At 45.3% G+C, this 15,464-nt stretch overlaps 2 protein-coding genes across 2 annotated transcripts; one reads left to right on the top strand and one right to left on the bottom strand.

Annotated features, from left to right (window-relative positions):
• The first annotated feature begins 3,602 nt into the window (after positions 1–3,602).
• LOC125947770 (uncharacterized) lies at positions 3,603–7,534 on the top strand. The gene is made up of 4 exons (XM_049673044.1): positions 3,603–3,865; positions 4,375–4,437; positions 5,000–5,032; positions 7,367–7,534. Exons 1-4 carry the CDS (start codon positions 3,809–3,811, stop codon positions 7,532–7,534), a joined length of 321 nt encoding a protein of 106 aa, XP_049529001.1. The 5' UTR covers positions 3,603–3,808.
• A 41-nt stretch (positions 7,535–7,575) lies between these two features.
• Positions 7,576–15,165, bottom strand: LOC125947769 (uncharacterized). The gene is made up of 4 exons (XM_049673043.1): positions 14,741–15,165; positions 14,027–14,150; positions 12,107–12,282; positions 7,576–7,630 (listed from the first exon to the last, which is right to left on the bottom strand). The coding sequence occupies exons 1-4, from the start codon at positions 14,947–14,949 to the stop codon at positions 7,576–7,578; spliced, it is 564 nt and encodes a 187-aa protein (XP_049529000.1). The 5' UTR covers positions 14,950–15,165.
• Positions 15,166–15,464: the final 299 nt, after the last annotated feature.

Genomic DNA, 15,464 nt, shown 5'->3' with positions numbered 1-15,464 from the left:
TTTGCATGCTGTCAACGGCGGTGACAGAGCTAGGCCAGCTGAAGGAAGATTACATGACGAGCTAGCTTGCTCAATGGTAAAATCTGGTTATGTTCTATTACAAAGGCAGATGCACTGGGAAACCCGAGAGGGCAATGAAATTTCAAGTGCGTGTGCTGATGCCGCAGGACCAACGAAGCATGCCAAACATAAAAGGCGTAGGCGCAAGACGAGAAAGGCACACACGGTCAGGGCGTCTAGAGTCAAACGTGCGAAGCTTAAGGCGACATTGGTAAACGCGCGAAGATCGTGATCCAGCCAGATAATGTGAAAAAGCGAAGGAGGCTAACTCCCAAGCTTAGGCGTTTGCTGAGATCGGGGATCGGCGTGACGCACCTCGCGAAAAGGAGAGTTTCGCGTAGATTCAGGCGTGGTGACCGTCGCCTGACCGCATCGCGTAAAGTACACTGTAGGCAAAGGGACAAAAGGAAGCGTCCGGTATGCTGCCACCGGAGCCGATCACTCGCGGGGGAAATGAAAGGCGATGGCCTCGCAGATAATCGGACAGTGTGCGCGCGGTTCGGTGATGGCCTCCCCCTCCCAGTAATTGGAGGCTGCTGTACAGTCGTAGCCACGAGGTGCGTCAGGCGAATAAGTGGCTTTGGCCTTCTTCGCGACGGCACCTTGCCAAATCCCCGGAATGCACGACCCCCTCGAGTGCGTTTGAAAGAAAGGGGTGCGTTTGAGGCCCGAAAATAGAGAAAACAGGAAGACGGGTAGGATTTCTTATTCTTTTGTATTCTGTATACGGGAGATTAGTTGAGTTTTGAAAGTCTGACAGGCGTATAGAATGCCGCAGTTTTTCCTTATATTGTTAGCCTATTCGGCGCAGGTTAGACCCACAATATAAAGGGGAGTGATTACGCGACGACAGCTATAGAATTGAAATGCAAAATGTCAGTTGCATATAGTTTGGCATGTCATGCGCAAGCGGCGCAAGTTACTGTTTGCGCGAGTTTGTCGTATGTCGTAGATGGTTTTTCCATTTGTTTATTTAGTATTTTAGGCATTATGTAATAATTATGTAGCTCTCTTGTGCTAAGTGTTACGGAATGTGAATTAGTGAAGGCCAGTTCTCCCTTCGCCTTCCTGATCGGTGGAAGCTCTAGTTCATAATTACTTAGCTTTATTACATAAACCCAGTTGGTGTCTGTTTGCGAAGACACATCATCGCAAGTTTCTTGGTACTTGTCCGGATCAACGCGCACCTTCTGTTTCAGGTTTTTTTTTTAGATAGGGGGTTGTCAGATTTTTGGAATTGGTCAAGTCTGACGATGAGAGTGGCTTGCAGTGGCGCTTGCAGCATTGTGTGTGGCTGACAAAGGTCGCTCCTTGGAGCTTGTCATCTTGCATTTCTCCAGTCCAGTCAGAGCCCACCTATGAAAAGGCCTTTGGTGGGAAGATCCTCATTCCTGGAAGCAGCGGCCCCATGGCTTGGAGCAAAGCAGGCATCAAACCGGCCGAGCTGCATGGAACAACTCGACCTCCCGATGCATCATCTGGTGGCGGGGGTGCTGTTGTGTCTGGCGGTCCTTCGGGACAAAGGAGGCCGGCGCCGACTCAGACGCGCCAACCTGGCGCCCCTTTCTCGCGGTCGAGAATTGTCACCTGGGACTGAGGGATTAGCAGTTGGTCTCCGGGCTACCTCATGCGTCGCTAAACGGCGGCGTCGCCCCTTTGGTGCGGTTCCGTGAATTACCAGCGCCGCCCGAACCACGACAAAGCCCGGTGCAGACTGCGACGCGCCAACCTGGCGCGCTTTCGAGACAGCCACCGCCCTCCCTTGTTCCGCGAACTCACCACTAAGGAGAGGCGAATCTTGAAAGAGGCCAGTGACTGGCAATAGACCTCTCCTGGGGTACGTCACACAGAACGAATGACGTCATGTCACATGACCCTTACGCGCGCGTGGGTGGTTGTAGTTTACGGCTGGTTGGCAAAACATTTCAGTGCTCCGTGTGTAGTGGGTCTGCGCGAGCGCAACTTTACGCTGGTGTTGCTTTGTTTTGCGGCCGTCTATCTACCACGTTTAGCATGGTGGTTAGTTGTTGCGCTGTTGGATGCACCAAGCGCGCGGCGAAAGGCAGCGGCGTCGGTTTTTTTCGTTTTCCGAAAGAAAACACTCGTCGCAAGGCATGGGTGCAAGCTGTGCGCCGAGAAAAATGGCAGCCCTCGGACAGCAGCAGGATTTGCGGCCTACATTTCATCACTGGTAAGTGAGATTCTCTTGTTACGTAGAGCTTTTAGGCACGCTACTGTTACATTCGTGCAACTGTTACAGTGCCCTGCATTTATATCTTATCAACTCAGGCGCTCCGTCTCCATTCCCGAACCACCCGGACTGGGCACCTAACGTTTTTTCCTTCAAGAAGGCTAACCGCGAAGCTGCAGAACTGCGACAGATACGAACGGACGTTGAAGCGCAAACGTTGTTCGGGTAAGTGGCGGTTGCGAAGTCGTACAGTTGCGGCGAGCTGCAGGCCGGCAATGCTCACATTTCGCGTGCCCTCTGCTGAAGTATGCGGCGGGTTATCACTCAGCCCTAAAGGAATGCATTCTCTCACGCTACATAAAATAACGCGGCATTTTTCCCCCTTTTATGAAATCTAAAGTTTGTTATTCGCGGGACCTATGAGACATCGAAAGACTGGCATCATCAAATATTCGCGACATGTGCGGCTCCTCGCAGGCATGACGGCGTGTGGTGTTTATAACATCCCCAGTCTCGCAACTGCATACATATCGTTTGCTGCGGTGGTCAAGCGATCTAGATGTTTCTGTCTTGGCAACGTGACAGCTTATGATGATTTAATGACGCGCAAGAATTCGACATTACAGCGCTGTCAAAAGTGTTTCCTGTCAATGATAGAACGTTAGGTACGCCCTGTTGGCAATGGTTCAAAGATTCCGTTACCGCCAAAGGTTATCCATCGATTCAGCTCACTGATGCACTTTTGCAGCTTCTAACCACGGATCAGCGGCCCACACAGGATGCGTTGGAGCAGCCTATGCTGCTTATGCCAGCCGAGACAAGGCGAACCCTGAAGCAGGTAAGTTAATTGCTTTCTATTCAGAAATGCTAGCCATAGTTTTCAGAAAACTGAGGACAAGCCACACTGAGTCAGTCACATTGGTTCAATTTTGTGTTTTCTCATTTTGGGAAATGCTTATACTGCTACTGTATAACGAAGGTACATGCAACTCAAAGAAAATTATCGCATACGTTTTTTTTTGTCATCGGAAGCAGAAGGTGAGAACAAGAGAGAAATAGATGAAAGCATGTAGCAGTAGTTGTTTCAAATTTGTTATGTGTAGCCATGACAAATGTCACGCAGATCTCGCCTAACTGCTCTTTGCCTTCTATGTGTGAGACGCGTGTATGCAGCTTTTCGCAGATCAGGGAAGTGTCACTCGATTATCTGCGATTCACTAGAGAATGCTGCAACATTTCTGCTGGGGAAGAAATATTGCATTGCTGCAGCAACGTCCGCTTACTGTAGTAGAAGCAGTCGAGTGCGGTAGGCATGCTGGAACGAGTTAACTCAATTTTCCTGCATTTAACCGAGATTTTTGCCTTGAGCACTGGCCCAGCTTTCACACATGGCACTTTGTTGCCTCGGGTCCTGATGACAAGCGAGACAGCTGTTTTTAATTTGTGTTCCTGTCTCATTTTTAACGTGTGTTGCAGTGTTTGTACTGCTGCTGCACAGCGCAGCTTCTTGCAGCTCGTTTGAACTTATTGCATCACAATTCTTTTTGGCAGAATCCGATGGAGATGCTGTCGCATCAACATTGTTTTTGGGAGACATCGAACCAGAACCAACTGGTAAGCCATATATTGTTTTTCATCAAAGCCTTTAGCTATGTGTAGCCATGACAAATGTCACGCAGACCTGACATGACTGCTCTTTGCCTTCTATGTGTGTGACGCGTGTGGTTTGACTTCACAGATGCAGCTTTTCGCAGATCAGGGAAGTGTCACTCCGATTATCTGCGATTCACTAGAGAATGCTGCAACATTTCTACTGGGGAAGACATATTGCATTGCTGCAGCAACGTCCACTTAGTCTAGTAGAAGCAGTCGAGTGCGGTAGGCGTGCTGGAACGAGTTAACTCAATTTTCCTGCGTTTAACCGAGATTTTTGCCTTGAGCACTGGCCCAGCTTTCACACATGGCACTTTGTTGCCTCGGGTCCTGATGACAAGCGAGACAGCTGTTTTTAATTTGTGTTCCTGTCTCGTTTTTAACGTGTGTTGCAGTGTTTGTACTGCTGCTGCACAGCGCAGCTTCTTGCAGCTCGTTTGAACTTATTGCATCACAATTCTTTTTGGCAGAATCCGATGGAGATGCTGTCGCATCAACATTGTTTTTGGGAGACATCGAACCGGATCCAACTGGTAAGCCATATATTGTTTTTCATCAAAGCCTTAAGCTGTGTGTAGCCATGAGAAATGTCACGCAGACCTGACATGACTGCTGTTTGCCTTCTATGTGTGTGACGCGTGTGGTTTGACTTCAGATGCAACTTTTCGCAGATCAGGGAAGTGTCACTCCGATTATCTGCGATTCACTAGAGAATTGCTGGGGAAGACATATTGCATTGCTGCAGCAACGTCCACTTACTCTAGTAGAAGCAGTCGAGTGCGGTAGGCGTGCTGGAACGAGTTAACTCAATTTTCCTGCGTTTAACCGAGATTTTTGCCTTGAGCACTGGCCTAGCTTTCACACATGGCACTTTGTTGCCTCAGGTGCCAATCCAGACAGCTCCATATACAAAATTGTTATCTGTAGGTTTCACTAGGCAAACAAATGTCCTACTGCAAGTCTTGCCACTTGTAAAACTTGTGTGCTTTTTTCAGTTTTAGGACATCTGATATTGTGCTTATGATGCTGCTAGATAACACAGCTTATTGGAGCTAAATGAGGTATCAATTCATTTATTGCTTGTTTGTTCATCAGATGGAGAGGACGAGATGGAACCAGACAGCACTGGTAAGCAGTAGTTGCTTTACATTAGACGACTTTGCTATGTACATGACAAATGCCACGCAGGCCTCATATAACTGCTCTTTGCATTGTATATGTATATTATTTGGGTGGTTGTACTGCACAAGAGCTTGTTTTCACAGATCAGCTATATGTCACCCAATATTATTTATTTTGTAGTCCGTGAAGGTGTAGGCTTTCTGCAATGATGACATAGCATTCTTGCAGCAAAATCCGACTACTGTACTAAAAGCAACTGTGTGCAACTCCCCTACATTTGACTTAGTTTTTCCTCACAATTGAAGTGACTATGCATGCTTGCCCTTCATACTGGCATCTTTTACATCTGTCATTCGCGCACTAATATTTTTTAGTGGAATTCATTGTGCATCTTTCCAGCCTTGCAATTACGTTAACACTTTGTGCTTGTGTGCTGCTGGTTGCACCCTGGTGCCACATTACACCTGCAGTGCATGATTCCAGTAAAATATGCTTACAAATAGCTTGAGTTGCATCACAGCAACATTGAAATGCTTGGCCACTTGTTAGCAACTGGGTTATCTTTCTCAGCGGTATAACCAAGTTTCATTTGACTATTTAATTTGTCATTTCAATTCATAGCCTTCAAAAATCCTGATAAGCATTGCAACTTTTCTATTCATTGAAAAGCCTGTGCACTCCAAATTTTGAGACATATGTTTCGATGCGACTGCAAGTACTCCCTCCCCTTTCTCACATGAAGTACCGGCGCAATAAACGCTGGTTGATAGAAAGCATGTTGCTCAGGTTTCAAGAAAATGTGTTTCAGAGCCTTTTTAAATTACTTGACTTAACACTATAGTTTGTTGCTGACTTGTAGTGAGCTATGATGTCATGCTCAGTCATTGTGTAGAAATGTGCATTTCTTTTACGATTATTGGTTTGATAACCTTTCTATGCTTGTAGCATATATACAGCGTGTTTGTTACCTCTTTGTATGTCTGGAATATCATGCATCGTTATAGCACATTTGTAACCACGAAGGAAAGTCAAAAAACCAAATCACTGTACAGTTTTATTTCAGGCAAGAACATGTGCAGTGAAACACAATTAAGTGTCTCGTTGCCTTCGGCACATATAACACAGAGCATACACAATGCCAACACTGGTAAAAATTACCAAAACCGGCATACACAATGCTGGTTTTGAGCCGGAAAACATAGCCCATTTTCCAGGTGTTTCAGACTCAATGAATTCCAGTGCACGACGCAGAGCCGTTAGTTCTGCCGCTGTGAGGTCGTGAGATGCGATGTCTTGAACCGCAGTGTTATTTCTCGCGTTGGTATAGCCACCGCACCACCAGAACTGGATGACGTAGTCGATCCATCGGTATAGATGTGCACGTAAGCCAAAACATATCTTAAGGGATTGGGCTTGAATGCTCTGAATCGTACGCAAGTTAGTCTTGCAGGTGTTGGATATTGCAAGCAGGCTGTACCGCAGGAATCCAACGAACAACACCACGTACAGCTGTAACATACCGTGTATAGATACTCCCCAACTTTTTCCTGCAAGGAACAACAGGTGACAGATAGCAGTCAGCCGCTTTTTCACGTAATTCACGTGTGAAGTCCAAGACAGGTCTCTGTCAATTACGACACCCAAGAACCTGCGACTTCTGCTGTGCGGTATAAGTTGTCCGTTAATTGATATGCCGTAAGCGGACATCGTCTTCCTGGTGAATGTGGCATTGCGCACTTTGCACATGAAATTTCAAGTCCTTGTTGACGAAGGTAGCAAGATGTCATTGTGGCTGCCTTCTGAAGCCGAGCGCGAAGCTGAAGTCGTGTTACACCTGATGCCCAAATGCAGATGTCGCCCGCATAGATGGAAAGTCGTACGGTGCTTAGCAGGTTGTCAACTAATCCAATGAGGCTTAGATTGAAACGTGTTGGGCTAAGCACTCCGCCTTGAGGCACTTCTCGGCTACCGTAATGCTCAGATGTCGGGCCATTTTCTGTGTGCACCATAGAATGATCTCTGTAAGTAGCTGCACATCCACATATATATCTTACAACCAAGTCCTACTGCTTCTAACGCACTAAGGATTTCTTCATGGATGACATTATCGTAACAAGATCACTGTTCTCGCAATCCTACTTCTCACTGTTCTTTATCACACACAGCTGCGCAGGTCACATTGATGTGAAATGCCCCCATGCAAATAACCTGCAAATAACTGCACTAACCATGCTAACCAAGCAGCTTGCGCCACTTTATTTCTCAAAGCTGTTTCTCATCAGCAACATAGAGCATATTGACAGTCTCCAATGGCTACTGATTGTGAACTTGTTTTTTCAGACGATGAGGCATCAAACGACTTGCCAGAGAGCATGCAATTGTTACAAGCACAGTTGCCTGCACCATCACACCACATGGGTGGATTTTCAAGAAACCTGCAGGCTCGCATGCAAGAGAAGTACCTGGAGAAATGTCGAGCATATAATGCATTGCAGGAGCGCTATTTAATCATGGAAAATGAACTTCGAGACCTTCGAGCAAAAAGAAGTTCAGAAGCGAACGGTGCTGCTGCTGCATGGGGTTATGCTGCCATAGCCGGGCACTCTGAAAAGGTTGCATACTACACAGGCCTGCCAAATAAGGAGACATTTGCATGGGTTGTGTCTGTATATAGAACTGCTTGCCCTTCTGTGGAAACGATGAGCCATGAAGACCAGGTTTTGCTCGTGCTGATGAGGCTACGCCTTGATATTCACCTGTGCTTTCTGGCGGATCTCTTTAAAATAAATAAAAAGTATGTGTCAACAATATTTGAAAGTGCCCTCACAACACTAGTGAGTGAGCTAAAAGGGCTCGTTGTGTGGCCAGACGATGTGGCATTTCACGCGTGGCAACCGAAAATATCTCAATGCCAGAGGTTTCGTCACGTTCGAGTAATTATTGACAGCACAGAGATTCGCCTTGAAAGGTCAAGTGCCTCAACGGCACAGAGCAGAACCTGGTCCCAGTACAAGAACTCCAACACCATAAAGGTACTGGTGGGGATCACACCTAATGGGCTAATCTCGTATATTTCGGAGTGCTGGGGCGGCAAAACTAGTGATAAGCAGCTTGTTCTCCAGACAGATTTCACCAAGTACCTCGACTATGGCGATGAAGTCATGGCAGACCGGGGCTTTAATGTCACAGAAGAACTGGCAGTGCTAGGCGTTAAGGTTATGATTCCAGCCTACACTAAAGGGAAAAACCAGCCTTCCCAAGCTGAAGTGACAGCATCGAGGGAAATTTCTTGCCGGCGCATCAGAGTCGAACAAGTAATTGGGCGCATGAAGAGATTCCACATACTAAAAAACACTGTGCCTTACTTTATGAAGGATTATTTAGATGATGTTGTGCTGTTGATTGCAGCACTTACAAATCTGATGCCACGGTTTGGTTAGTATCTTATCTCAGCCCCACCAGTAGATCAGGGTCAGAAAAGAGGACGGCGATAACCACAGCTATTGGTTTACGTCGACTGGATAGCACTTGCCTTACTCAAGGAAACCTTCAGTAACTCTAGAAACAGTGCCCAAGGACAAAATATCAGTGTACTGGTCGAGAACAAGTAATTGGCCTTTTTCATTTTCCTTTGCTGCCCTCTGCCGCTGGAAACATTTTGGAAAGGTACCATAGCTTTTGTCTGTTTTGTGTAGCTGTGCCTATGTTGAGTGTGCTTCAATTGTGCGTCTCACGAATAGCACTTATGATTTATGGCTTCTCCGAGGCAGCATGCTGTTCCTGGAAGCCACGCAGCACTCGCCGACTACTGGGTGAGAATTTAAGGCCTCATTGCACTGTTGTGTTAACGGTGCACCCGATAAAAGTACACCGAGTTCCGTCTGTTGACACGGCTGTCTTGGAATTTGTTGACGATTTCTGCAGTTGCAGCTCGCTTTTTGTATTCCTCTACACATTCTTTAGACATTTCATATATTTGAAGAGCCTTTGAGTTCAACCTTCTATATTAAATTTATCTAAGCAGTGCATTTGTTTACATCGACATCTATAGCCACAGATCGTTAGCTTCAGATATTGTGGATCACTGATATGAAATAGTGTCAAAATGTAGCAAACCATATATCTGTGCAAATGAGCCACATTGGTCTACCCTGAGACGAGTCAATATGTGCAGTCGAGCCCCTTAAACAACGGCGACTGTGAACCAGATACATATATATTAGATTGTTATACCCGATTCTCACTTTTCTTTCATCATAGTTAAACTTTGAGCGTTTCATTTATTAGAGAAAACTATGCTCACACAAGAGCTCTTTGATAGGTCGTGTAGTTCTCTTGCAAAAATGTGGGTGCCATCGCCGACAGTGTAGGCAACTGAGCGAGGAGTTTGTTTCTGCTGCTGTACTGTGTGCACCGTGTCTTGTTTACCGTTTCATGTAGCGGTAAACAGTGCATCTTTGGAACTAATAAATGTGTCTGCATAACATACAGACCCACCTATCTATGCAGCGAATGCGATTGGCAGCCTTCGGAAACGGTGACTCAGCACAGCGCTGTCCGAAGAGTATTTGATTTCAAATCGCTAAGGCCAGAACTAAACTATAAAAACAGTTCCCTTTATCCTAACTGCTTAATTTTCAGTTCATGTGTGCCGGTAGCGGGTGCACAAACTAGACTCCACTAGGCCTAACCTTCACTGAGCAATATCAACATTGGCTGCCTGTCGTTTCATGTACATGTTGTTCTTCAATAAAGTTTCATGCTTGCAGCCTGATGGTGCCGCGTGTGCTTCAATCTGGATCACCACCTTTTGCATTGAGCCCCTGCAGCGTAGTGTAGGCTCCAGATTGATTTTCCACCAGCACAACTGGTTTTTCCTTAGCGGTGCCAACTGCTGGTTGAACCCCATTGGCATGCCATTAGCCGATTTCCCAAGCTGAATCGCAAGCACTCCAGAGCATTAATGATTAACAGGCAAATGAATTCATCCCTCAGACTCCAAGCATCACATATTGTTGTCATGATTTACCTGTGATGCTGTGTTCATAGGCTATCGGTATATATGCTTCATGGATTATTTGCAACAACGCTATGAAAATGTCAAGTTTATGTAGCCTTTAAATTCCAAGTTTGTACTTTGCTTATTGCCATTTTGTTTCTATTTTTGCGTACAGTATGTTTTAAAAGGCATCGCCACACTTGGCGCTATTTTGTCTCTCAAGCTAGTGGCCGAGAACTGCAGCAACATGTTTTTGGTATGCACTGATTGTAGACAATAGTGGCACAATGCCAACAGGCACATTTTCACTTTAGGCACAGTAGTGATCCACAGTTTACATTGCACTTGATGCTGCTAGCATGAGCATTATGAACATGCACATTCCAATTTTTACTCAACTGTGGATGTTTCCATACATGCGTCTGAGAAGAGCACAAACTGCATTGCACCAATGCTCATCAAATGAAAATTGCTGTGCTAACATGCTGCGAAGTATTTACTTCTATCACTAACGCCGAGGACCAGACATGGAGGGTTAATGTAGAGAAAGTGCACCTGTGGTAGCAGATGACAGCACAACACATGGATTTGTTAATAGCATCCTCATTGTTTTTGAAGTTGTTAATGTGTATGCTAAGCTGGATTAACTTATGGCATGCTGTAAGGAACACAAGTTCTTAAATTTGTGGAAATACAACAGTTTCTTTCGTGGGAACTATTCATTGATTCTATTCCCCATCAAAATTTTACAATGTAGTAGACACTTTGTAAACACTTTTGAAAGTGAAAAAACAGGGGAAGCATGCAATTTTTCCTGTTGGCATGTAAACACAATCTAGCTGTGCTTTGCAATGATAATTTTGATGCTCACTGTGCTCAAAACTGATTGTTTTTCTTCTATTTCTCTTAAATTTACATTGTAATCATGCTGGTGAACACTTTTGATTTATTAGAGGGAAACAGACGGGTGCGTGAATCACATGCCTGCCAGCAATATTTTGGGTGGCCCTGACAAGGGCCTTTTCTCTTCATAACGGCTGAGCTGCCGAAGCAGTTGCCACATTCTTGTAATTCAGCCTCCTATGTATCTCAGCCCCTTGAATGTTATCTTCTGGTTTGGAAATTGAGACGCTTGCAGGATCTTGACCCAGCTGAATGTAACTTTTCAGAGCTTGTGTTCATTTTGGACATCGGAAATCCATCTGGCAATCCACTTCTGCAGGGAGCTACACATTTTGCGTGCTCTTCCTTGACAGCAGCTGAGGAAGCACGGCCTGCCTCAAGAATGTTTTTAGCACTGACATGTGTTTTGCAAGGAAATCACGGTCCCTTAATATGCGCAGAACGATGAATCCTTTCTTCGACCAACACACAAAATCGCAATAATTGACATTTGCAGAAGCCATTTCAGCTTGAACCTGAGACATATATTCATGACTATCTTTCAGGCGACGATTTTCATCTAGGTAGAAACCTTTCTCACTGATTTCATTGATGGGCACACGTCTCTGTATTTATATGGGCATTTAATTTCGAGAACTCCACGGCCACAGCAACTGCACTCAACAATGCCATCTGGACTGGCTGCAATAAACTGAAATTCCTCGCAAATAAACAGGCCGGCGTCTCTACATTTAAAATCCATGTGATGTTGCCTCTGGTACTGAACATACTGCTGCCTTACAGTCTCCTCGTGCTCTATTCCATGTTTCATAGCAACAGTCTTTCTGTGACGAGTTTCATAGAGCACTAGAGGAGACTGGGCAATATTGCCAGCTAGGCGTGCTGCAGAACTCTCGCTCTTACATTTAACAACTTTGCTGAAGACTGATCCCGTTATCCGCCCACATCTTTGTTGAAACCAGAGCAGGCACTTCCGTTGCACTCTCGTTTTCTCTTCTATTTGTGCGACATCGCTGTGGCTCATCCTCATCTTCAATAATGAATAAATTTTCTTTTCTCTGGCACATTGATTCAGGCTTTCCCATGTCTTGTCATACATTTCGTACAAGCTTTCTGGCAGTTCTGTAGCAATCTCGCCTTCATCAGCGCTGTCTGTTTCTTCACCACGTGTGGCATACTTTGAGAATGCTGTAAACACAGCTGCATTCGGAAGAACAGAATAAAGGGAGTCAAGAATTCCTGGAAACTTTGCCTTTGGGGCTTGTGCAGCACTGCGCTTCCTATTCACTCCCTTGGAAACCTTGCCGTGCCGGTGTTTGACAATGTTCAAGTCTCGAACCCGTGTAGGCTCCACCTGGGCAATTAATTGTACAAGAAATGTTACATCACTGCTGCTATAAACTTGGCAAATGAAATGACTGCAGAGAAGTATAACAAAGGTAAAGATGGCTAAATAAGTAACAGCAGTGCTAATACTACCAGGGTACTGAAACGGATGCTCAAACTTACAAGAAATGTTACTTCACAACGACAGTGTATACATCTGTATTTTACCACACAATGCATAACCCTAAAAAGAAACAGACACCAAGTCTCTCGTTGATTACATGGCAGATACCAAACAATGTGTGTGCAAAACCTGACAATAGTGTCACCTCCAAAAAAATTCTTGCTATACTACTTTTATATATTACAAGAGCTTCCTGGAACAGTTTAACATGCAGTAGTAAAAAAAATACATGATTTAATGTGCTCAGCATGTTGGTGCTGTGGTATGCTAGATCGCTAGCCTAGGGAATTAGTCCCTGCAACAGGTACTGCCATGGCACTTTATTCACACCGCACAGCCCGCCTGCCGTGTGCATTATTTGCGTATTCTAAGAACGTATTACAAGGAAACTGTAGTATTAACCAGTAGTGAAAATATGTTAGCGCTTGCGAGGTACATTTTAATGATTGATAGAATAGCCAAGAAACAGATTTGGCATGCTACTACTCAAGTTTAATATATAACAAGATCAAAGACGAGAGAAAAGAAAATGCACATGCATCCACTCGCACAAAAGCTCGTGAAAGGGCAACAGTGAGCACCATGGTATCAACAAAGGAGTTTTATGGTACTGGCACTATCAATAAGCAAAATGTTATCGAACTCTCCTTCTGGCTGCACCACTGAGATGGATAGAGTGTTATTAAAGGTGCCATAAAGCTCCACTTCACACGGCATTGATTCCACAATGCTCACTGCTGCCCCCTTCCTAAACTTTTTGTTATCTAATAAACGTGTAGCAGCATGCCAAACCTTTTGCTCAGCCACCCTATCCACCTGTCACTTAAATGTACCTCACCAGCGCTCGCATATTTTCACTTCTGGTTGATACTACGGCTTCATTGTAATACATTCTTGGAATACGCAAATTATGCACACGGCAGGTAGGCTATGCGGTGCGAAGAAAGTACCATGGCTGTGCATGTTGCAAGGCCCTAGGCTCTCCATCTGGCATAATGCACCGAGCACATTAACTCACAGGTCCTAAATGCCAAATATATCTTTTTGTTCACTACTGTATTTACATGTGGGAATGTGCTGCGAGAAAACCGTCCTACATATAATTTCTTCAAGATGCATTATTGAAACTGTAGGGAAATAGGAATTTCTTCTTTTTCTTGGGGATCTGACACCAACTGTTTTGTCTGGATTGACAATCGTGTGACAATCTGAATTTTGTGGGGAAAGATTATATTAAGGATTTATATGCGAATTTAGTTTTATTACATGCACTTTGTATGGTGAAAAAATGCACATATGTGCCATTAAAAACTTCTGCTAGTGCACGTGTGCATAACATTGCTGATAAAAAAGGAATATAGGAAACTTTAAAAATCTAAAAAAATGAAAGAAACCGGTATAAACCCGTAAAAAATGACCGGTATATAAGACGGGGGTCGACATTTTGCCACAATATTTTGAAAAAAAGTACGACCAATATTCGTGTTTTTACGGTACTTATCACATACAAACATAAAGGCCGATTTTGTTTAAAATTCCTTCCAGACTGAAAAAAAATAATAGAAACAAAAACAACAAAGTGGCTTACACTCTCTCGAAACTTGTTGTTCCACTCGCAAAGCTGGGATGTTGTGGACCTCGCAAACCCAGACGAAACGAGCAGCTCCACCTTAAAAAGCAGTGCTGCCACATGTGCGCAGACTTCTCCAAGTCTGCAAGGAAACAACAAATTGTGCATTCATAGCAATATTTACAAAGAAAACCATGACCACTTGTCTAAAGGAAAATAGGAAATTCGAATTGGGCTCCACAGAAGAAAATGTCAGAATTATCACTGCAGGCTTTTCGAATTGCTTCACTAACGGTTTAGAATCGATGTTACAGCAAGGCATCCGTGCAATGCCGTACACTTTTCAGATAGGCAAGCCAAAACAAACGCGCAGTTGACGTATGTGCCAGCACACAGTCGCTGCTTTCCTATCGATGGCGCGAGCGCACATGTGCCGCAATATGATAGCGATCGTTTGATTATTTTCGCTGTCGGCACTGCTCAAACCACACTGAGCTACAACGTAATCCAACAAGCATAGTTGCCGGTCATAACACATGCACTATAATTTATGTTGCTTGATTCGCTGGACCTAAACCTCCAGCTTGCTGGAAAGCTCCATCGATGCGAACGCGATAGGCCAACACGGCGCTGTACGCGTTGCAGATGCAAACTTATCGAGATGACAGGAATGAATGCTCATAACTGAGCGTAAATAGCAAGCAAGATATGTTCATAAAAAAGCCAACTCACCCAGCCATGCACGTACAATGCGCCGTGTGGACGCTGCCGTCTCCACAAACAAGAGCCCATGCCTCGTAGGGCTTGGCGGTCGTCCTCTGCGACGGCGTCACTTCTGCTTTCAGGAAACAGCACTCCATACTCAAGTCGGAAATTAGTACTTTGTGCACGTGTCCTTCCATGGCAAGGCCGTACGCTTTCAGCGATCGGTAGGACCTCATCGCCTCGGCACTGTACGGGCCAGGCGTGTGAACGAGGTACACGTATATGTCCCCAAACCGAACGTTTGGTCAACACTTCGGATCATTCTTCCACACCGAAATGGTGTACGGGTCAGGATACTGGTTGCCACGAACTTCCAGCTTTTCGGCGTAACGCTGGCGCGCAATTTCGGGCAGCGACTGCACATACTCCGACAGCTCCATGTGTTCTCCGCGTAGAAGCCTAACCGAAATGGAGTCTCTTGCCAACCAGAGAGAAACTTGGTGGGCGCGATGATGTCGATGCCGGTGCACCGCCCACGCACAGTGACGTCACTTTGTTTGCAAACAGGGAGAGGTCTATTCCGGGGGGGAACGACATCAACGTTCGGTTCCCAAGGTGTCAACCGCTGCCTGTGTTCGGGGGCGACCTAGCAAGTTTGGAGGCGCAGCCCGGCGGGAAACGACGACACATCACGTGCGGGATATGGCCACCTGATCAAAGACTGTCATTAGCTAAAAGAACTAAAGTGTAT

This window comes from Dermacentor silvarum, chromosome 8 (genome assembly GCF_013339745.2).
Source record: "Dermacentor silvarum isolate Dsil-2018 chromosome 8, BIME_Dsil_1.4, whole genome shotgun sequence".
In the NCBI taxonomy this organism is placed as follows: Eukaryota; Metazoa; Arthropoda; class Arachnida; order Ixodida; family Ixodidae; genus Dermacentor; species Dermacentor silvarum.
Note: the sequence above shows the minus strand (reverse complement) of the source record. Positions and strands in the feature narration are given on the sequence as shown.

Bases quoted from the DNA above. Each gene is read 5' to 3' on its own strand.
- LOC125947769 (XM_049673043.1), bottom strand. From the start codon at position 14,949: ATGAGGTCCTACCGATCGCTGAAAGCGTACGGCCTTGCCATGGAAGGA. The intron at 12,283-14,026 runs GTAAGCCACTTT...TTAATTGCCCAG, and splicing joins ACAACAAGTTTCGAGAGAGT to GTGGAGCCTACACGGGTTCG. The intron at 7,631-12,106 runs GTATGCCACACG...CAACCTTTTCAG, and splicing joins GTGTTTACAGCATTCTCAAA to AGTGCCCGGCTATGGCAGCA.
- LOC125947770 (XM_049673044.1), top strand. From the start codon at position 3,809: ATGGAGATGCTGTCGCATCAACATTGTTTTTGGGAGACATCGAACCAG. The intron at 4,438-4,999 runs GTAAGCCATATA...TTTGTTCATCAG, and splicing joins CATCGAACCGGATCCAACTG to ATGGAGAGGACGAGATGGAA. The intron at 5,033-7,366 runs GTAAGCAGTAGT...TTGTTTTTTCAG, and splicing joins GATGGAACCAGACAGCACTG to ACGATGAGGCATCAAACGAC.